The sequence below is a fragment of the Triticum urartu genome, chromosome 6 (genome assembly GCF_003073215.2).
Source record: "Triticum urartu cultivar G1812 chromosome 6, Tu2.1, whole genome shotgun sequence".
NCBI lineage: Eukaryota > Viridiplantae > Streptophyta > Magnoliopsida > Poales > Poaceae > Triticum > Triticum urartu.
This window is the reverse complement of record NC_053027.1, coordinates 406,479,177-406,500,369: the sequence shown is the minus strand read 5'-3', so window position 1 is coordinate 406,500,369 and position 21,193 is coordinate 406,479,177. Positions and strand designations below refer to the sequence as shown.

General features: G+C 42.1%; 2 protein-coding genes across 3 annotated transcripts; one reads left to right on the top strand and one right to left on the bottom strand.

Moving 5' to 3' along the window:
• The first annotated feature begins 614 nt into the window (after positions 1 to 614).
• On the top strand, positions 615 to 3,656 carry LOC125513811 (RNA-binding protein 42-like). Its single transcript, XM_048679019.1, has 6 exons — positions 615 to 1,034; positions 1,588 to 1,765; positions 2,856 to 2,953; positions 3,036 to 3,132; positions 3,213 to 3,294; positions 3,382 to 3,656. The coding sequence occupies exons 1-5, from the start codon at positions 837 to 839 to the stop codon at positions 3,284 to 3,286; spliced, it is 645 nt and encodes a 214-aa protein (XP_048534976.1). The 5' UTR covers positions 615 to 836; the 3' UTR covers positions 3,287 to 3,294; positions 3,382 to 3,656.
• Positions 3,657 to 4,756: 1,100 nt separating this feature from the next.
• LOC125513812 (glycolipid transfer protein 1-like) lies at positions 4,757 to 8,742 on the bottom strand. Of its 2 annotated transcripts, none has more exons than XM_048679020.1 (7): positions 8,526 to 8,742; positions 8,075 to 8,202; positions 6,932 to 6,987; positions 6,714 to 6,844; positions 6,481 to 6,616; positions 5,231 to 5,362; positions 4,757 to 5,141 (listed from the first exon to the last, which is right to left on the bottom strand). In XM_048679020.1, exons 2-7 carry the CDS (start codon positions 8,190 to 8,192, stop codon positions 5,106 to 5,108), a joined length of 609 nt encoding a protein of 202 aa, XP_048534977.1. In that variant the 5' UTR covers positions 8,193 to 8,202; positions 8,526 to 8,742; the 3' UTR covers positions 4,757 to 5,105. The 2 variants fall into 2 exon arrangements, with proteins under 2 accessions (XP_048534977.1, XP_048534978.1); XM_048679021.1 differs by having other exon boundaries at positions 8,452 to 8,711.
• Between the last annotated feature and the right edge of the window lie 12,451 nt (positions 8,743 to 21,193).

Sequence of the window (21,193 nt, the reverse complement as noted above, 5' to 3'; positions counted from 1 at the left end):
CCGCAACAGAGGTCTTGTTGCAGAAAAATCCTGCAACAAAGCTCTTGTTGCAGAAATTTATCGCAACAAAGACCTTGTTGCAGAAAAATAATTTAAGTTTTTTATGAAACAGTGCTCTTCAATATGTCCTTTGCTGCAAAAACAAAACCGCCTCCAAAGCCTCGTCGCCTTCGAACACTCCGCCATAGGAGCTTGCACACCATGGCGATTGACTTCGCGGGCGTTACTGCAGCCCACAAGAGCTTGGGCGGCCAGGCGTTGCTGCAGGAATTTGGGCGGCTAGATCCGGCGAGGAGATCGGCGGCGGCCGACATTCATGGTGGAGGCAGCCGACCGCGGCGGCGCTCGTGCTAGACCATGCTGTAACGGCATCGATTCCCATGTCGACAACATAGATTCTCATGGCTGGCTGCCTCCTTATCCGTTCGTGGGAGAGAGATCCAAAAGGAAAGGAAGAAAATCAATCGTTGTAGAGATAGTGTTAAATGGGCCTGACGCAGGACACGCGTCGCACGTATGAGATGATGGATGCTCGCGAGTGATCCGCCGGCTGAAGGTTAGAGTTTCCCTTATTATGCTGGATGGAACTATATATAGTCAGAAAAAAAGCAGAACCTTCGAGAGCTTTCGCTTGAAAAAAGCGACGCTTCGAGAGCGTTCCTGATCGTTCCCCCCTCGGCTTCACCTTCTTCCGGTTCCACAAGGCAATCCCCCCGAGTGCCGTTTCAATCACCGCAACCGCGCACGATCAGAATTCTCGCGCCTGAGGCGGACACCGTGATCCAGCCTTCCAGCCCTTTCGTGTCCGGCGGCCTCTCCACCCCAGTCCCCAGATTATGTGGACGCAGTCCATCTCGCCCGCCTCCGTGTCCGCGCAGTTCCCCTACCCTGCTACCGCCGCGGCGGCGGCCCCGTCGTACTTCCCCGTGCCCTTCCACCTCCAGACTTCGCAGTACCCCACCTGGCCGACGGTGGCCCCCGCGCAGCCGGCGCCGGCGTACAACGCCGTCTACCCCATGCCCCAAGTCCAGCAGGTAATAACTCCCCATTCGCGTGATTTGTTCCAGAGCTCCTCCTTGTAATTTGCTCCATGGACGGATTCTCCCTGTAATTTGTTGGCATAGTGAGCTAAGGTGGTCGGAGATCCGGTGGTGGGAGAGGATCTGGACGCCGCTGTGCGGCTTCTGAGGCTTGGGTCGCCTTTTAGGTTCGAAAACGCATCCAAAGCTGAACTAGTATTTCTTACTTCATTGCTAGCCAAGAAAAGAAATAGGGCGCTGTACAAAATAGCGCCGCCCCTGAAAATATGCTATTAGCGTGCTATAAGTTTTTCTTTGACACTATGTTAGTGTCAAAAAACGTCTTATATTAAGTCATGGAGGGAGTATGGTTTAAGCTATGCAAAGACAAGGATGCGAAGTGATGAGTTATTTCCAACCGAGCATTAGGAGGTTATATGTTATTAACATTAGAGGGTTCTTTCGTAGATAGGTTAGTGAAAATGATCTTTATGTTATTGAACTGGTAGTAAGTACCAAGTCTCCTATTGAGTACTAATAAGTAGCCAATTATGATATTATTATACAGGCACAACAACTGTTCCAGAGAGACTCGCAGATAATCAGCCCTGAGGCTCTCGCCACTGTGAAGGCTGCTATTGCAGATAATGACAAAGACAAGAAAGTTGAAGCAAACAAAAAGGCAGTCCCTCGAAAGGCAGCTGGGCAATGCTGGGAGGATCCGACGTTAGCTGACTGGCCTGAAAGTAAGCTCTCAGTCGTATTTTATAGGGCATTTTACCAAATGTTGCACTTCTATGATCTATATTAGAATGTAAAACATGGTAATGCAATATTTTTGTCACTTGTCTCTCTTAGCAATGAAGCTAACAAACAGCCAAAGCACCTTCCCTCTCCCGGACAAGATTAATGTTCTATGTGCTGTTCTTCTTCTAAGATAAATTGTTGTTTCATTTTTTTGTTAAAGGCAGGTTAAAGAGTTGATGCTTTCACATTGGATCTAGGTGGGCTTGCTGATGATACAGTAAACATTTTGCAATTATCTCTATCCTTACATAAATTGTTCTATTGTGCGTTAAAGGCTAAATTGATCTCTTGTGGATACATTTGCAATTTGCTATTTACATGGACAATTGTGGAAAATGTGATATAAATATTTTGAATTAACCTTTATACATATTTTGAACAATTCTCTGTGATTATTTGTTATGGTTATTTGAGAAGGCTAAAAAAACAAAGAGCCAGCTTCCTTGCTCTTATTGCACCCATCTGTTTGTAATCTGTATAAGCTAACATAGTTAAAATATTTAAATATATCTCAGCTCTGGCAGATTGACCGGCATTTGTTTATGATTTTTCAATGAGCATAAAATCAAGCATGATAATTCACTTTAATCATGGTTGGTATTTGGCAAGACAAAAAATTTCTGTTCGGATGAAATTATATCAAATTATCAGTTTCTTAGAGCGTCTTCATCCCTAACACCCACAATCTAGCCACTATGGTAGATAGATCACCTTTTTATCTCAGTTAACGCCTCTAAGCCTCGCTGACCATATCTCTTAGGATCACCTCTAGTGTCAAGGGCTATAAATTTTAATACTGTATTTGATTTGAAGTTGACATACTTTAAACAAATTAAAGTTAATTACCTTATTATTGGTGGTTGTGATGTTTTCAAATGCAACTTAGGATTTGTATTTGCTGTGTCAGTGCAGGTGTCTCGTCTTCTGCTTGTACTGATTATTAGTAGTTGTGTCATTTGATTGCTTTCCATTGTATGAGTATTTCTGTGCCTTTCATATTTGCAATTCTCACTTCCCTCCCGTGGACAGATGACTTCCGTTTGTTTTGTGGTGATCTTGGAAATGAAGTGAATGATGATGTTCTGACCAAGACTTTTTCAAAATATCCATCCTTCAACATGGCTAAGGTGAGTCTTGCCTCTTCTACCTATGACATCTATTCTATCTCTTTATTTGTAGTGATCTGATTATGAACACATGATGCATCAGGTTATACGGGATAAGTCTACCGGTAAAACTAAAGGCTACGGGTTCGTTAGTTTTGCCAATGCATCGGATCTTGCAGCAGCACTGAAAGACATGAACGGTAAATATGTTGTATTAGGTAGCCTTTTATTTACTAAATTTGTCCTTGTACTGCAGTCAAACTTATGTACTGCTAACCAGGTAAATATGTTGGAAATCGACCAATCAAGCTACGGAAGAGCACATGGAAGAGTAGAATACTCAAGCTTTGCTGAAGCCGAAGGTTAGTTCCCATGACTGTCTTTGTGAGGCCTACTCTACTACTCATATGCTGGTGCTCATTTAACTGATTTGTGCCAAATGCCTGCAGACTCGGCCACAGAAGAAGCTCAAAGTGCAACCAAGAAGTGTTTTACACAAGTGAAGCAAATAATTCTCCTTGTTCGTCATCACAGTATCCACAATGATGTGCAATGCGCATATTCAACAGTTGATGTAAGCCTTTAGCTTTGCACGTGTCAGTGCATTCCAGTTTATGATTGTAATGTAGATGTAAATATCCAAATGACTAGTGTCTTTGTGGACATCAACTATGTATTTTGATGAATGATTGATTGCAAATGCTATGGATTGTTCTTCTCGCTAGAGAATAATTTGTTTGGGAAACCATTTTTTGCCACAGCTGCTAACAAATGACCTCCAAAAGCGAGGCGGTGTAGATTTTCTTTTTGGAAAACTTTTGATCTATTCATTTTGAATCATGATAGTATAACGAATACTAAAAATAATGAAAATTACATTTAGATCCAAAGATCACCGACGACTATAAGCAGTGAACCCCGTCATCTTCTGATGAGTGTTGTAGTAGATAGACACCCGGATAGTTATCATGCTAAGCCAGTAGAGGACCAATGTACCAGAACAACAACTGCCGATAACGAGAACAACGACGAAAACACATAGATGGAGAGGATCCAGCCTCAAGACATGAACTAGGCAAAACCCTTGGAGGACCACCGCACACGAACGCCGATCATATCCGAGTAGATCCATCAAAGATATCAACCGAGCTAATTCTGCAAGATCCATCGAAGACAGTTCCACACACCCTCTGATGATTTTAGACCACCATTGAAACAGGTTAGGCGAGGAAAACCTTATTTTATCTTCACACGCCCTCCGACGATGCACCATTGGAATGGGGGCTAGGCAGAGAGAACCTTATTTCACAAACCCTAACAAAAGCAAAGGAAACATCTAAAAACATACCCCTCCCGCAGCAAGGGTCTACCACGCCCCCATGGCCCGACACAAGGTGGACCGCCGGCATCTTTTTTGAAGGAGGCGGCGGCACAAGGTCCATAATTAATTCGGTTGCCCTAATGTGCTCAAAACAGGCTAGGGCCCTCTTTGATTCGCAGGATTTTCAAATCGTAGGAATAGGAAAAGTATAGGGTTGGAGTGGCATGCACACATGAATCCTACATAATTAGCATGGAGTGTTTGATGGCACAGGAGAAGTAAAGGAATTATAAAAAAAGGTTGGAGTGGATGTTAGATTTCCTATGAAATGTAGTACAAAAGATTCCATAGGAAAAATTCCTATGGGATCCAATCCTATGAATCAAAGGACCAACATAGGAAAAGTTCTTAAGGATTTCAATCCTCCAAAAATCCTATAGAATTCCTTTGAATCAAAGGAGCCCTAGAATTTTCATGTTTACTAATTCACACTGCTTTAAAAGTTGCATAAAAAACATACTCTTAATTTGTATCTTAGTCTCACCACTTGTACAACAGTTTATAAGCGTAATGACAAGACCACCACATATCTGCATCCTCTGCATTCTCCTCAGTTACATCAACAGGTAAAATGGTTGACTTGGCTGACAACCAAGTGACTTCACAAGTTAATTTTGATACCATGCATCCATTCATTTCATTCTGTATGTAAGTAGCTATGGGTCATGAACACCCACACATTTTGACAGACTTATTATTCGTCTATAATTTTCTGAAGATCAGTATGCCACAATAAAATTTGAGAAAATAGCAAGACTTGATATTCTGTGATGATTATCGATGTGTATTGCATCAAGAAGCCTTCATGTCATCGAGTCCAACACTGGCCTGCAAGAAGTGTAGACGTGGTGGAAGATTGTCATTAAAGGCAAACAATATAGATAATAATACCGTCTTCAGATGAATGAAGGCCATACCAGGAAGTCATGATTCTCCTTAAGAAAGGGATAAAAGGTGGTGCAGAATTTCTCAATGTCTGCTTTGATGTCACCCGTTCCACTAATTACCTCCATAAATTTATCTTTGTTAGGAGCAAGCTTCATAGCCACCTGCAATGTCCTCATACGAGTGATTCATCAAAGAAAAAACACAAAGGGAAGGCAAGGTAACCAATATGTATAGACATGATAATAAATAACAGCCATGTTGCCCCAGTTTCGTCAGGAAATCTAACAATAGGATAGCAGAAGTACCATTTCAACAGACTAGTCAATAGGCAAACTAGTCAAGTATTCATGTCGCATTTTTCTAACACAAAAAACTTCTGAGAAAACTCCAACAAAGCAAAGCTCTTCTTAAGTTAATAATGGAAGTGATGTATTGTTCTCTATGATCACTAAGCCAGCTAAATACCTGTGTGCTTTGTGATACAAATAAAAATGTATGACCGATCATGTTAAGCCAAAGCTATCAGCTGACTACGTCTGTTTGCTAATCCGAGTTCCGCCTACGCTTACCCTGAACTATCGTGACAGACCTACATAACCACCATCAGTACCATTTCAATAGACTAGTCAATTGGCTTCACAATTCGCCTAGTCATGCTTCTTTGTGACATGCCATGCATTAGAGATTTTTAGGAGGTAGTTAAGTTGGTTTGATAAGGGGCTTCATTGTGTTTCAGTTTTTAAATGGAATCTGTAATAATGTTGGAAACAGATGTTGGAGGCCTCAATGAACAGACACCGATTCCCATATAATAGTATTAAAGGAGATAAAGAGAACTTCATCAGTGACTAAATTTTGTTCACTCAATGGACAAAAAAGGGTTGGCAACTTAGTAAACAGAAAATACCCCCTGTTTATTCATCTATGGCGCCTTCCATTAAAATATGGCCATCAGCTTAATGTAGAAAGAGTCAAAGAATAGCCAATGTTTTATGCATCCACAGTGCCTTCAGTTGAAACATGGCCAGTAACTTAAATACAAAGAGTAGCCAAGGTTTATTCATCTATGGTGCCTTCAATTGGATAACACTAGTCGTCCCTTTACTTTATGCATCTATGATGATGAAATATTTATTCGGACACTAAATGCAGAGTTATATAATCCATCCTCTGATAAGAAGTGCTTCAGCAATAGCTATTGAATAGCACTATAATTGCTTAGTTCATGATGACACCATGTATGTGCTGATTATGTGACTCAAAATGTGGAATATTATACCGTAAAACTGGAGCTGGCGAGCCAGCCATGCCATTTCTTCAGAGTTTTTGTGTATGAATCAGTACATGCTTGACTCATAGTCCAGTCTGGATGGTCAAGCAGATTACGGAACAGTTCAACAAGGAAGTCCATAGCCCTGAAAGCAAAAAATATGAGTAAACACAAGTACACCAATGGGAATCTCGATTAAGCTGCAGTAGAAGAGGCAAATTACGCAAGAGAAATTGAAGAACCTCGTGAGCCATAGAAGTCCATTTGTGCAGCTTGATGAACCTTTTGCGGTCTTCTTTTCAACTTCTTCTTGGACCATGGTGTACAAGTGCTCATATTTTGTCGGGTCTGAAGAGTACTTGTTCTCCAACCTCTGACAGGAGAGAATGAGGTCAGTCGTCAGGAAAAGAAACATGAAATGTAAATTCTCATTCACATGTTTTGAAGATAGGATCCTTACCGTGATATTACCTCCAATATCACTCTTCACAATTGCCATAGCAGCACCAAATTTATCTGGTGTTTAAAAGCAGAGAACAACAAATGGAAAATAAGTAACACTCTGAAGGAATTTCTTGTTTAAGAAATACCACTAAGACTGCACCAAAACAAAAAGTTAGCCACACTTGTTAGAATAGAAGATATTTGATGTAGGCCTGTGCAGTTTGGGCCAACACAAAAGTTTTCATTTAGGGACTTGCTTTGACTTACAAAAGCACAGCACAGACTGGTACTATACGACTTTAAGATTTACCAGCATACAATGAAAACTTTGAGAATAAGAAAGACAGCTTTACTGGACCACGACAAACCTAGCATGTTCTCTCATAGGTCACAAATCAATTCTGCTCAAGTGACAGGTGTACCAAATCAGTTATTTGGAGGACTAATGTACATTAAACAATTTAGAGCAGCCCAGCACACACAAAACACAACTTTCGCAAAAAGGTTGATGATAGTTTGAAAGCTCTTTCCAGCAATAAAAAAAGAAGTTTGAAAGCTCAATGATGCAGCAACTAATAAGTCACAGCAGTACTAAGCTCCCAGTGAAATCAATAAGGGCAAAAGCATAAACCAAGAAAGTCATCTCCCTATGCCAAAGGCCCTGATATAACTATTTGTTACTCCCTCCGTTCACAAATATAAGATGTTTTGGATATTTCAATATGGACTACATAGAACTGAAATGAGTGAGCAAACACACTAAAACGTGTCTACAGACATTCGATTCAGAAAAAGGCTTACATTTACGAACAAAGGAAGTACTTATTTAGAACTACAAATCTCAAGAGCGGTATAAACAATTGTCCACTGACGATGCTAGTCTCAAACTGGGGAACAACTTGTTTCGGCAATGTTATGTGCATTAATTTTACTCAGGTTGTTCACTGCTGCAGCCTACTACTGAACTAAACACGGTAGGTAATCAGAAATTCATCAGTAAAGCAACTCGGCTACTGATCCCAGCCTCGTGCTGTTTAGCACTCCAACGCATGACAAAGAGGTGGGAAATATGAGCAACTCGGCTACTGATCCCAGCCTCGTGCTGTTTAGCACTCCAACGCATGACAAAGAGGTGGGAAATATGAGCAGAGGGAGTTACCCAGGACAGGCAAGATTTGCTTGCAGACATCAAGGAAGGGCTTGGCGAGCATGACCCCGCTGTCCGACCTGACGTGCTTCATCCCTTCCAAACACGGAGCGAACACCGTCTCGGCCATCTCTCTCTACCTGCAGGAACCAACAAACGCGTCAACCCACCACGCTGAGAACCGGTGATCCGGCAATAATCTTACAGCCACTATGCCAAAGCACTCGGTATTCTGTAATCAGCGAGCTCGGTGTGAGAGTCCGATCCGTAAGCATCGCTGTAACATAACCCGAGATACCATGGATGAGATCAAACCTCCACGAACCGCATAGGCTGCCGTCCCAAGTCAACAAATGCGAAGAGAAGAAAGAACCCGTCGCTGATCTAACCTTAGGGGAGAGAAACAGATCCGAAACTCACAGCGCAGCTACTGAACACAAACTGAAGAAAGATGGCCACTCACCGCTCCACGATCTCGCAAACAGCGATGTTTTTCGCCTTCTCTGGTGCAACCTTGGGCGAGGGAACTGCAGGAGAGAAGCCTTGCCGGTCGGTGGAGGGAGGAATCTAGCAGGGGAGGAAGTGCGATGTGGGGGAGGAAGAAGATGCCGAGTGGAGGCCACGACCCCGGACTGATCTGTTTTACTACTGCGGAATCTCTGTCCTGACTGCCTTTTTTTTAAATTGTGTCCTGCCTATCTTTTTTCTCATAAATGCCAACACATATAGAGGCATCTTTACTTCTAATGAACGAGTTGGTGAATCGTCTCCGCGGTTTATTTTCGGTGAGTTTTTTCGTCTCTTCTCCCACCACCCTTCCCACCTTGGTTCGTGATTTATTTTCGCTGGTTTTTTTCGTCTTTTCTCCCACCACCCTCTCCCATCCTGGTCCATCAGTTTATTTTTTTCTCCGCTCTTTATTACAACCAGAACTTTCCTAACGTATAACAAATCACGGATCTGACTTTTTTAAATTATGCAAATCAATCTATTTCTTTTATTGGTTCAATTTGTCTTAAGAAACAAACAACAGATTTTCAGTAAACAAATAATACATTTTAATCTAACTTTCTTAAATTATGCAAATCAATCGATTCCTTTTGTAGGTTCAATTTGTTTTAGGAAACAAATAACAGATTTTCACAAAACAAATAATACATTTTAATTTAACTTTCCTAACTTATCTAAATCAATCGATTTATCTTATTAGTGAAATTTATTTTAAAAAAACAAATAACAGACACGTCACAACTTTCCTCCCAATAAATAGTTTCTTAACATTTGCAAACTTTCCTAATCAGACACGTCACAAATGGGCAGGTACTGATATCACGTTACCAAACAATAAAACCCTATTTACATAGAAATCAGTTCAAAAATCCTAACTTTCCTAAACTTTTACCTTTCCTTGATAACAACCAATATTTCGTATGTTTTTCACCTATTGAAGGAAATCACCCCTCCATCGATATTAGCATTTTTTTTGAACTGAGATCTCCGGGTTATGATTTTGTTTGCGATTCTTTCCAATTGTGACATCTCCTTCCACTCCGGCACCTTCTCGCATAAACACCTCCACCACAGCTAGGTGACACCGCCCCAGACCTCCTGCCTCTTCACACCTTCTTCGTCACCTCCTTCTCGTACTCTATTAACAATCCCTCTGCCACATTTGTCCACGGTGGTGTCGAGGGTATGGCGCAGCAGCGTACCAGCGGTAGAGCAGCACATAGCAGCAGGAAGCAACACGCAGCAGGCGAGGCGAGCGGTCGACGGTGGAGGGTAGAGATGCGGCTGGCGTGGCTGAGGGGCGGCTCGTGATGTCTACTACACAACATTTCTTCTTGTAGACGTTGTTGGGCCTCCAAGTGCAGAGGTTTGTAGCACAGTAGCAAATTTCCCTCAAGTGGATGACCTAAGGTTTATCAATCCGTAGGAGGTGTAGGATGAAGATGGTCTCTCTCAAGCAACCCTGCAACCAAATAACAAAGAGTCTCTTGTGTCACCAACACACCCAATACAATGGTAAATTGTATAGGTGCACTAATTCGTCGAAGAGATGGTAATACAAGTGCAATATGGATAGTAGATAATAGTTTTTGTAATCTGGAAATATAAAAGCAGCAAGGTAATTAATGATAAAAGTGAGCGTAAACGGTATTGCAATGCGTGGAAATAAGGCCTAGGGTTCATACTTTCACTAGTGTAAGTCCTCTCAACAATAATAACATAATTGGATCACATAACTATCCCTCAACATGCAATAAAGAGTCACTCCAAAGTCACTAATAGCGGAGAACAAACGAAGAGATTATGATAGGGTACGAAACCACCTCAAAGTTATTCTTTCCAATCAAATCCGTTGGGCTATTTCTATAAGTGTCACAAACAGCCCTAGAGTCCGTACTAAAATAACACCTTAAGATGCAAACAGGGCCGTTGAGAGGCCTGTGCGAGCTGTGCGCTCGCACAGGGCCCCCAAAATCCAGGGCCCCCAATTAGGGTCTACATATGTGTACGTATTAGTCTGAAAAAAATCAGGTTTGGGCCAATGTTGCCTCTGTCGCTCCCGTTTGGGCTTGGTCCACTCAAGCCATACGCAGTAACTTGGATTATCGACCAAAACAAAATCTCATCGCTCGGATCCATCCGATTGATAGACGAAACGGCAGCCGCAACGATGTATGTTCCGTGACTTCTGCCGTTTCATTCCCTAATCCCTTCGCTTCCCATCCTTTTCGCTTCGACTGATGAATCGGCGGCTCGGCGGTGACCTCCTTGCAGCCACGGGACAGCCCGATGCGGAACTACACGGTAGCTGCGAGCGCCGGCCGCCGCCAAGCCCGCCAACACTGCCGTAGTGCCGCCAAACAGAAGGCCAACTGGTGCCGCCCTTTTCTCTAACTAATTCCGATAAACTGAGCTGCAAATTTGTATAACAGTTTACTAGTTACTATAGTAATATGTTTTGGAACAATTTTTGTCGGTCACAGATTCAAGATTTTCAATAGCTCCTCTTCCAAGTCCTAAATCAAGGTTCTATGTTTTTCCATTCCAACTATCTATCCAAGTTACAAGCCTATAAGTCATGGAGCTCATCAGTTCAAATTCGTTGATATGATTTTTGTTTGATTCATAAACAAAAACAATTATGCATCCTAGGTCTAGAAGAAAGTATTTGGTTAACAATTCCTGTAATTGTTGCATCCGCGGAAAGGAGCTTTTCTAAAATCAAGTTCTTGAAGTCCTACTTACATTCTACTATGACACGAGAAATACTTAATGGTTTGGAGAAACTAGCACTTGGAAATGATGTGTTGGAGAAGATTGATTATGAAGATATAATTGAAGATTACATATCAATGAACGCGAGACGGATGACACTCTTAAATAGAGCATGAGGTCAGTTTCTTGGTTTTGGTATTTTGCGTTGATACTTGAGAATTTCCTAAACATTGTACGAAATAACATAAATTTGAATTATATAATCATGTGATTATGCTTGAGTTATATTATATGTTTTTTAATGTTAGGGGCCTCATTTTGCTTTTCGCACCGGGGCCCCGAATTCCTGGAGACGGCCCTGGATACAAATCAACCAAAACCCTAATGTCACCTAGATACTCCAATGTCACCTCAAGTATCTGTGGGCATGATTATACGATATGCATCACACAATCTCAGATTTATCTATTCAACCAACACAAAGGACCTCAAAGAGTGCCCCAAAGTTCCTACCAGAGAATCACGACGAAAACGTGTGCCAACCCCTATGCATAGGTTCATGGACGAAACCCGCAAGTTGATCACCAAAACATACATCAAGTGAATCACGTGGTATCCCATTGTCACCACAGATACGCACGGCAAGACATACATCAAGTGTTCTCAAATCTTTAAAGACTCGATCCGATAAGATAACTTCAAAGGGGAAACTCAATTCATTACAAGAGAGTAGAGGGGGAAGAAACATCATAGGATCCAAATATAATAGCAAAGCTCGCGATACATCAAGATCGTATCACCTCAAGAACACGAGAGAGAGAGAGAGAGAGATCAAACACATAGCTACTGGTACATACCCTCAGCCTCGAGGGAGAACTACTCCCTCCTCGTCATGGAGAGCACCGAGATAATGAAGATGGCCACCGGAGAAGGATTGCCCCCTCCGGCAGGGTGCCGGAACGGGTCTAGATTGGTTTTCGGTGGCTACGGAGGCTTCTGGCGGCGGAACTCCCGATCTAATCTCCGTTCTGGAAGTTTTACGATACGTAGGTATATATGGGTGCAAGGGGTACGTCGGTGGAGCTTAGGGGCGCGCCCTAGGGGGGTGGGCGCGCCCCCCACCCTCGTGGCCAGCTCCCGTGTCTTCTGACGTAGAGTCCAAGTCTATCTGGTGGCTTTCCTTCCAAAAATAACTTCTCCAGTTGATTTCGTTCCGTTTCGACTCCGTTTGATATTCCTTTTCTTCGAAACACTGAAATAGGCAAAAAACAGCAAATCTGGGCTGGGCCTCCGGTTAATAGGTTAGTCCTGAAAGTAATATAAAAGTGGATAATAAAGCCCAATATTGCCCAAACAGTAGATAATATAGCATGGAGCAATCAAAAATTATAGATACGTTGGAGACGTATCAAGCATCCCCAAGCTTAATTCCTGCTCGTCCTCGAGTAGGTAAATGATAAAAAAGATAATTTTTTATGTGGAATGCTAGTTGGCATAATTTCAATGTAATTCTTCTTACTTGTTATATGAATATTCAGATCCGAAAGATTCAAGACAAAAGTTCATATTGGCATAAAAATAATAATACTTTAAGCATACTAACTAAGCAATTATGTCTTCTCAAAATAACATGGCCAAAGAAAGTCCATCCCTACAAAATCATATAGTTTAGTCATGCTTCATTTTCGTCACACAAGAATGCTCTCGTCATGCACAACCCCGATGACAAGCCAAGCAATTGTTACATACTTTAGTAATCTCAAACCTATAAACTTTCACGCAACACATTAGCGCGAGCCATGGATATAGCATCATGGGTGGAATAGAATAATGAGGGGGTTATGTGGAGAAGACAAAAAAGAAGAAAGTCTCACATCAACGAGGCTAATCAATGGGCTATGGAGATGCCCACCGATTGATGTTAATGCAAGGAGTAGGGATTGCCATGCAACGGATGCACTAGAGCTATAAATGTATGAAAGCTCAACAAAGGAAACTAGTGGGTGTGCATCCAACTTGCTTGCTTACGAAGACCTAGGGCACTTGAGGAGGCCCATTGTTGGAATATACAAGCCAAGTTCTATAATGAAAATTCCCACTAGTACATGAAAGTGATAACTCAAGAGACTCTCTATATGAAGAACATGGTGCTACTTTGAAGCACAATATATGAGACTCGCTATATCATGGTGCTACTTTGAAGCACAAGTGTGGAAAAAAGGATAGTAGCATTGCCCCCTTTTTATTTTTTTATTTTTTTAATTTTTTGGGGCCTTCTTTTTTTTCTTTTGGCCTTTCTCTTTTTTTGGGACAATGCTCTATTGAATGATGATCATCACACTTCTATTTATTTACAACTCAATGATTACAACTCGATACTAGAACAAGGTATGACTCTATATGAATGCCTCCGGCGGTGTACCGGGATATGCAATGAATCAAGAGTGACATGTATGAAAGAATTATGAACGGTGGCTTTGCCACAAATACTATGTCAACTACATGATCATGCTAAGCAATATGACAATGATGGATGTGTCATGAAGAACGGTATGGTGGAAAGTTGCATGGCAATATATCTCGGAATGGCTATGGAAATGCCATAATAGGTAGGTATGGTGGCTGTTTTGAGGAAGATATAAGGAGGTTTGTGTGTGACAGAGCGTATCATATCACGGGATTTGGATGCACCGGCGAAGTTTGCACCAACTCTCAAGGTGAGAAAGGGCAATGCACGGTACCGAAGAGGTTAGCAATGATGGAAGGGTGAGAGTGCGTATAATCCATGGACTCAACATTAGTCATAAAGAACTCATATAATTATTGCAAAAATCTACAAGTCATCAAAAACCTCGGCACTACGCGCATGCTCCTAGGGGAATAGATTGGTAGGAAAAGACCATCGCTCATCCCCGACCGCCACTCATAAGGAGGACAATCAAATAACACCTCATGTTTCAAATTTGTTACACAACATTTACCATACGTGCATGCTACAGGACTTGCAAACTTCAACACAAGCATTTCTCAATTTCACAACTACTCAACTAGCACGACTTTGATATTATTACCTCCATATCTCAAAACTATCATCAAGCATCAAACTTCTCTTAGTATTCAACACACTCATAAGAGAATTTTATTATTCTTGAATACCTAGCATATTAGGATTTTAAGGAAATTACCATGCTATTTAAGACTCTCAAAATAATCTAAGTGAAGCATGAGAGTTCATCTATTTCTTCAAAATAAAACTACCACCATGCTCTAAAAGGTATAAGTGAAGATCAATGAGTAGTCGAATAATTATGTAACTATGTGAAGACTCTCTAACATTTAATAATTTCAGATCTTGGTATTCTATTCAAACAGCAAGCAAAGCAAAATAAAATTACATTCTAAGAATAGCAAACATCATGTGAAGAAGGAAAAACTTAGGATCAACCGAAACTAACCGATAGTTGTTGAAGAAGAAAGGTGGGATGCCAACCGGGGCATCCCCAAGCTTAGACGCTTGAGACTTTTTGAAATATTATCTCGGGATGCCTTGGGCATCCCCAAGCTTGAGCTTTTGTTTCTCCTTAATTCCTCTCATATCACGGTCTCCCTAAATCTCAAAAGCTTCATCCACACAAAACTCAACAAGGACTCGTGAGATAAGTTGGTATAAACCATTGCAAAAACCTTATCATACTCTACTGTAGCAAATCACTAAAATTATTATTGAACATTGCATACTAAATGCCTCTGCATATTTAATAGTCCTATCCTCAAATAGAATCATTAAAGAAGCAAACATATGCAAACAATGCAAACATAACATCAATCTTCCTAAACATGACAGTCTGTAAAGAATGCAGCAACATCCATACTTCCTTAGCTCCAAAAATTAGAAAAGAAAATTCCCACTATAGTAAATTTATCAGAGCTTAGTATGCAAAAGGTTTCAATATTTTTATCACATTCTGACTTTTCTAGGGACTTATTGCAACAGCAGTAAACTTTCTGTTTTCAAACAGCAACATGTATACTTGTAACATAGGCATAGTAAAGGCTATCAATGCCACTTTTATTGAAATAAAAGATGCAAAACATTATTCTAAATAACAGAAAGCAAATCCTAACAAAATAAATTGACGCTCCAAGCAAAACACATCTCATGTGGCGAATAAAAATATAGCTCCAAGTAAAGTTACCGATGAACGAAGACGAAAGAGGGGATGCCTTTCGGGGCATCCCCAAGCTTAGGCTCTTGGCTATCCTTGAATATTACCTTGGGGTGCCTTGGGCATCCCAAGCTTAGGCTCTTGCCACTCCTTATTCCATAGTCCATCGAATCCTTACCCAAAACTTGAAAACTTCACAACACAAAACTTAACAGAAAACTCGTAAGCTCCGTTAGTACAAGAAAGTAAATCACCACTTCAAGGTACTGTAATGAACTCATTCTTTATTTATATTGGTATTAAACCTACTGTATTCCAACTTATCTATGATTTATAAACTCTTTTACTAGTCATAGATTCATCAAAATAAGTAAACAACACATAGAAAACAAAATCTGTCAAAAACAGAACAGTCTGTAGTAATCTGGATCAAACGTATACTTCTGGAACTCATAAAATTCTGAAATAAATTGCTGGACCTAAGGAATTTATCTATTAATCATCTTCAAAAAGAATTAACTAAAGAACACTCTCCAAATAAAAATGGCAGCAATTCTTGTGAGCTAAAGTTTCTGTTTTTGACAGCATGATCAACAAGACTTTCCCCAAGTCTTTCCAAAGGTTCTACTTGGCACAAACACTAATTAAAAGCATAAAACCACATCTAAACAGAGGCTAAATGAATTATTTATTACTAAACATGAACAAAAAGCAAGGAACAAAAATAAAGTTGGGTTGCCTCCCAACAAGCGCTATCGTTTAATGCCCCTAGCTAGGCATGATGATTTCAGTGATGCTCACATAAAGGATAAGAATTGAAACATAAAGAGAGCATCATGAAGAATATGACTAGCACATTTAAGTCTAACCCACTTCCTATGCATAGAGAATTTGTGAGCAAACAACTTACGGAAACAATAATAAACTAGCATGGGAGGGCAAAACAAGCATAACTTTAAAACTTTAAGCACATAGAGAGGAAACTTGATATTATTGCAATTCCTACAAGCATATGTCCCTCCCTCATAATAATTTTCAGTAGTATCATGAATTAATTCAACAATATAACTATCACATAAAGCACTATTTTCATGATGCACAAGCATAGAATTTTTATTACTCGCCACATAAGCAAATTTCTTCTCATGAATAGTAGTGGGAGCAAACTCAACAAAATAACTATCATGTGAGGCATAATCCAATTGAAAACTAAAATCATGATGACAAGTTTCATGGATATCATTATTCTTTATAGCATACAAGTCATCACAATAATCATCATAGATAGCAACTTTGTTCTCATAATCAATTGAAACCTCTTCCGGAATAGTGGATTCATCACAAAATAAAGTCATGACCTCTCCAAAACCACTTTCATCAACATAATCATCATAAATAGGAGGCATGCTATCATCATAATAAATTTGCTCATCAAAACTTGGGGGACAAAAAATATCATCTTCATCAAACGTAGCTTTCCCAAGCTTGTGGCTTTGCATATCATTAGCATCATACATATTCAAGGAATTTATACTAACAATATTGCAATCATGCTCATCATTCAAATATTTAGTGCCAAACATTTTATAGATTTCTTCTTCTAGCACTTGAGCACAATTATCCTTTCCATCATACTCACGAAAGATATTAAAAAGATGAAGCGTATGAGACAAACTTAATTCCATTTTTTTGAATTTTTTTTATAAACTAAACTAGTGATAAAACAAGAAACTAAAAGACTCGATTGCAAGATCTAAAGATATACCTTCAAGCACTCACCTCCCCGACAACGGCGCCAGAAAAGAGCTTGATGTCTACTACACAACCTTTCTTCTTGTAGACGTTGTTGGGCCTCCAAGTGCAAAGGTTTGTAGGACAGTAGCAAATTTCCCTCAAGTGGATGACCTAAGGTTTATCAATCCGTAGGAAGCATAGGATGAAGATGGTCTCTCTCAAGCAACCCTGCAACCAAATAACAAAGAGTCTCTTGTGTCCCCAACACACCCAATACAATGGTAAATTGTATAGGTGCACTAGTTCGCGCGAAGAGATGGTGACACAAGTTCAATATGGATAGTAGATAATAGTTTTTGTAATCTAAAAATATAAAAATAGCAAGGTAACTAATGATAAAAGTGAGCGTAAATGGTATTGCAATGCGTGGAAATAAGGCCTAGGGTTCATACTTTCACTAGTGTAAGTCCTCTCAACAATAATAACATAATTGGATCACATAACTATCCCTCAACATGCAACAAAGAGTCACTCCAAAGTCACTAATAGCGGAGAACAAACGAAGAGATCATGGTAGGGTACGAAACCACCTCAAAGTTATTCTTTCCAATCAATCCGTTGGGCTATTCCTATAAGTGTCACAAACAGCCCTAGATTTCGTACTAGAATAACACCTTAAGATACAAATCAACCAAAACCCTAATGTCACCTAGATACTCCAATGTCACCTCAAGTATCCGTGGGCATGATTATACGATATGCATCACACAATCTCAGATTCATCTATTCAACCAACACAAAGGACCTCAAAGAGTGCCCCAAAGTTCCTACCAGAGAATCACGATGAAAACGTGTGCCAACCCCTATGCATAGGTTCATGGGAAGAACCCGCAAGTTGATCGCCAAAACATACATCAAGTGAATCACGTGGTATCCCATTGTCACCACAGATACGCACGGCAAGACATACATCAAGTGTTCTCAAATCTTTAAAGACTCAATCCGATAAGATAACTTCAAAGGGGAAACTCAATTCATTACAAGAGAGTAGAGGGGGGAAGAAACATCATAGGATCCAAATATAATAGCAAAGCTCGCGATACATCAAGATCGTATCACCTCAAGAACACGAGAGAGAGAGAGAGAGAGAGATCAAACACATAGCTACTGGTACATACCCTGAGCCCCGAGGGAGAACTACTCCCTCCTCGTCATGGAGAGCACCGGGATGATGAAGATGGCCACCAGAGAAGGATTGCCCCCTCCGGCAGGGTGCCGGGACGGGTCTAGATTGGTTTTCGGTGGCTACGGAGACTTCTGGCGGCGGAACTCCCGATCTAATCTCCGTTCTGGAAGTTTTACGATACGTAGGTATATATGGGTGCAAGGGGTACGTCGGTGGAGCTTCGGGGGCCCCACGAGGCAGGGGGCGCGCCCCCCACCCTCGTGGCCAGCTCCCGTATCTTCTGACGTAGAGTCCAAGTCTATCTGGTGGCTTTCCTTCCAAAAAATAACTTCTCCAGTTGATTTCGTTCTGTTTCGACTCCGTTTGATATTCCTTTTCTTCGAAACACTGAAATAGGCAAAAAACAACAAATCTGGGCTGGGCCTCCGGTTAATAGGTTAGTTCTGAAAGTAATATAAAAGTGGATAATAAAGCCCAATATTTCCCAAAACAGTAGATTATATAGCATGGAGCAATCAAAAATTATAGATACGTTGGAGACGTATCAAGCTGGCAGAAGATGGCCACGACTGGAGGCGACACGAGGCAGGGGCGCGACAGCGGGGCGAGCGAAGGGATAGGCGGCAGCAGATGGGGCGGGCGTAGCCAGCGAGAGTGTGGCGCGCGGCCAGGGTGTGTGTCACGCGGGGCACAGTGGTGCGGTGGCTGCGGCAAGCGCGACAGCAGCGGCGGGCGCGACCGACGCGGTGTAGCACGGGCGTGGGTATGGAGAGGGAGTGGCCCCGCGGGCGCGGAAGAAGAGCGGCAGGCTCGGGCATGGGCGTGCATAGGAGTGGGCATGTGCCACGGGGTCAATCCAAGGAGCTCGGTGGCTACCCTACAATGGCCATGGCGGACGACGGTTCTCGGCCACGACGAAATACCTAACGAGAGCAAACTAGAGGGGAAACAGGGGAAAGGCAAGAGGAGATCATGGCGGTGTCAAATGGCGCCCTAGGGGAAGACATGGGAGCTCGGGACGGCGCGGATCGAACGGCAATGTCGCGGTGGCCCAAGGTTGAGGAAGACGGCAACGACATCGATGCGGGGGTGCTGGACTTTATCTCGTTGGCGCAGACAAAGTAGCGAAGGCGTTCGGAGCTCCTCGACAAGCTCCTAGCCCGCAGGGAGGGCAGTGGCCATGTGGACGGGGTCGGTCATGGTGGCAGTGGCGTCTGACTTCGTCCAGATCGACGGGATCGAGCGAGCGAGGAGGAGAAGTGGATTTGGGAGGGGGCGTCGAGGAGGAGTGAGGCCATGGGGGCAGGGAAGGAAAGGCGTCACCCTTATCCATTCCCCTTCGATGCCAGCGAGGTGGTCGGGCGGGAGCCCGGCTCTGTAGCGACGCGGCTCGGGTAACAGGAGAAGACGGCCGCGTGGGGATTGGACCGCTGAGCCGGTTCGATGACAAGGCCCCGGGGGCAGGGCGAATCCCCTTTTACATCGTCCTTTTGGTTTTTCAATGTATTCTAATATGTTTCTCTTTTTTAACACCGTTTTCTATTTATTCTTATCAATTAAATGATCTCTACTCATAATGTCTCAGTTGGTAGTCTTCGTTCCGGATTTATTTTCGTCCCACCTCCCGAGTGAGGGAGAGGGGGAGAGAGAGTGAGAAGAGGGAGGAAGAGGATATGTGTGTGAGAATTTGATGGTAAAAAAGATCGTCAATGTCACTTAATATGTATGAAAATATTAAATGTAATATTAACATAATTGATAATTGATATTGAACTTTTAAAGTTAATGTGGCCCCGTTGCAACGCACGGGCATTCTTCTAGTATATTTAAAAGAATCAGTCCACATGTCTACGTATGGGCAAAACTAGTAATGTCAACATGTCTTTTGCCTCGCGGTCCCTCCCACATGTCTACGTGTGGGTAAAATAGATAACGCCCACACGACCGGCTTCCTACCTCACAGTCCCGCCTATCTCATGTGATAATCACCACACGTCCCTGCAGTTGCCATGGTCCGAACCCTTTTTCATGTTCGTTTAACTGCAATTGCCATGTTACTGAACTACAGTTGTCATGTCTGACAACTGCAGTTACCATGGTTGCTCAACTGCAGTTGCCATCTCAGGTCAAGTGTCAGATGTCATTTTTGGACAACTACAGTTGTTGCCATGTATGGTCTGATCTAGTATAGTTGCCATGATTTAAAACCTTAGGAGTTGCCACCTACTATATAGCACTACAAAAAGACATGGCAAAATAACCTGTTCGGATAAAGACAGAGTTATCATATGCTTACAAGCACACTAGGGCAGTTACCATGTACCCTACAAAACACACGGCAACTGACAGCTTTGTGTGTGGAAGTGAAGACGGGCGTGTGGGCGAACTGATAAACGCCCACACACCAGCCCCTCTGCGTGCGTGGAAATTGGTATTTGGACGAACTCCTAAACGCCCACACACCAGCCCCTCCGCATGGTAAAGCGAACGTGAACACGACCGGATGAACGCCATCACACCAGTCTAGTCCTACATGGCATAAAAAGATCTGACAAAACATGTCAAGATTTGTGCAAAAACAAATGGGCGAGGTACAAACGCCCACACATGTGGGCATTATCTTTTTCGGTTTTTTTTAAGCGATTGAGGATTTGGTCCTGCCTGCCTGGACTGCTACTTCATGGGCCAGGCCTAATTTGGATTGTTTGCACATTGGCCCAATAGAGAGAGTGAACGACGACTCTACCAGGCCCATTATTCATTCCAAAGCCCAGAAACCCCCCCAGAAACTCTCTGACCTGCATCGGACGGCTAGGAGAG

Bases quoted from the DNA above. Each gene is read 5' to 3' on its own strand.
- LOC125513811 (XM_048679019.1), top strand. From the start codon at position 837: ATGTGGACGCAGTCCATCTCGCCCGCCTCCGTGTCCGCGCAGTTCCCC. The intron at 1,766-2,855 runs GTAAGCTCTCAG...TCCCGTGGACAG, and splicing joins GTTAGCTGACTGGCCTGAAA to ATGACTTCCGTTTGTTTTGT. The intron at 3,133-3,212 runs GTAAATATGTTG...ACTGCTAACCAG, and splicing joins AGCACTGAAAGACATGAACG to GTAAATATGTTGGAAATCGA.
- LOC125513812 (XM_048679020.1), bottom strand. From the start codon at position 8,192: ATGGCCGAGACGGTGTTCGCTCCGTGTTTGGAAGGGATGAAGCACGTC. The intron at 6,845-6,931 runs GTAAGGATCCTA...CTCTCCTGTCAG, and splicing joins ATATTGGAGGTAATATCACG to AGGTTGGAGAACAAGTACTC. The intron at 6,617-6,713 runs GTTCTTCAATTT...TTTTGCTTTCAG, and splicing joins GGACTTCTATGGCTCACGAG to GGCTATGGACTTCCTTGTTG.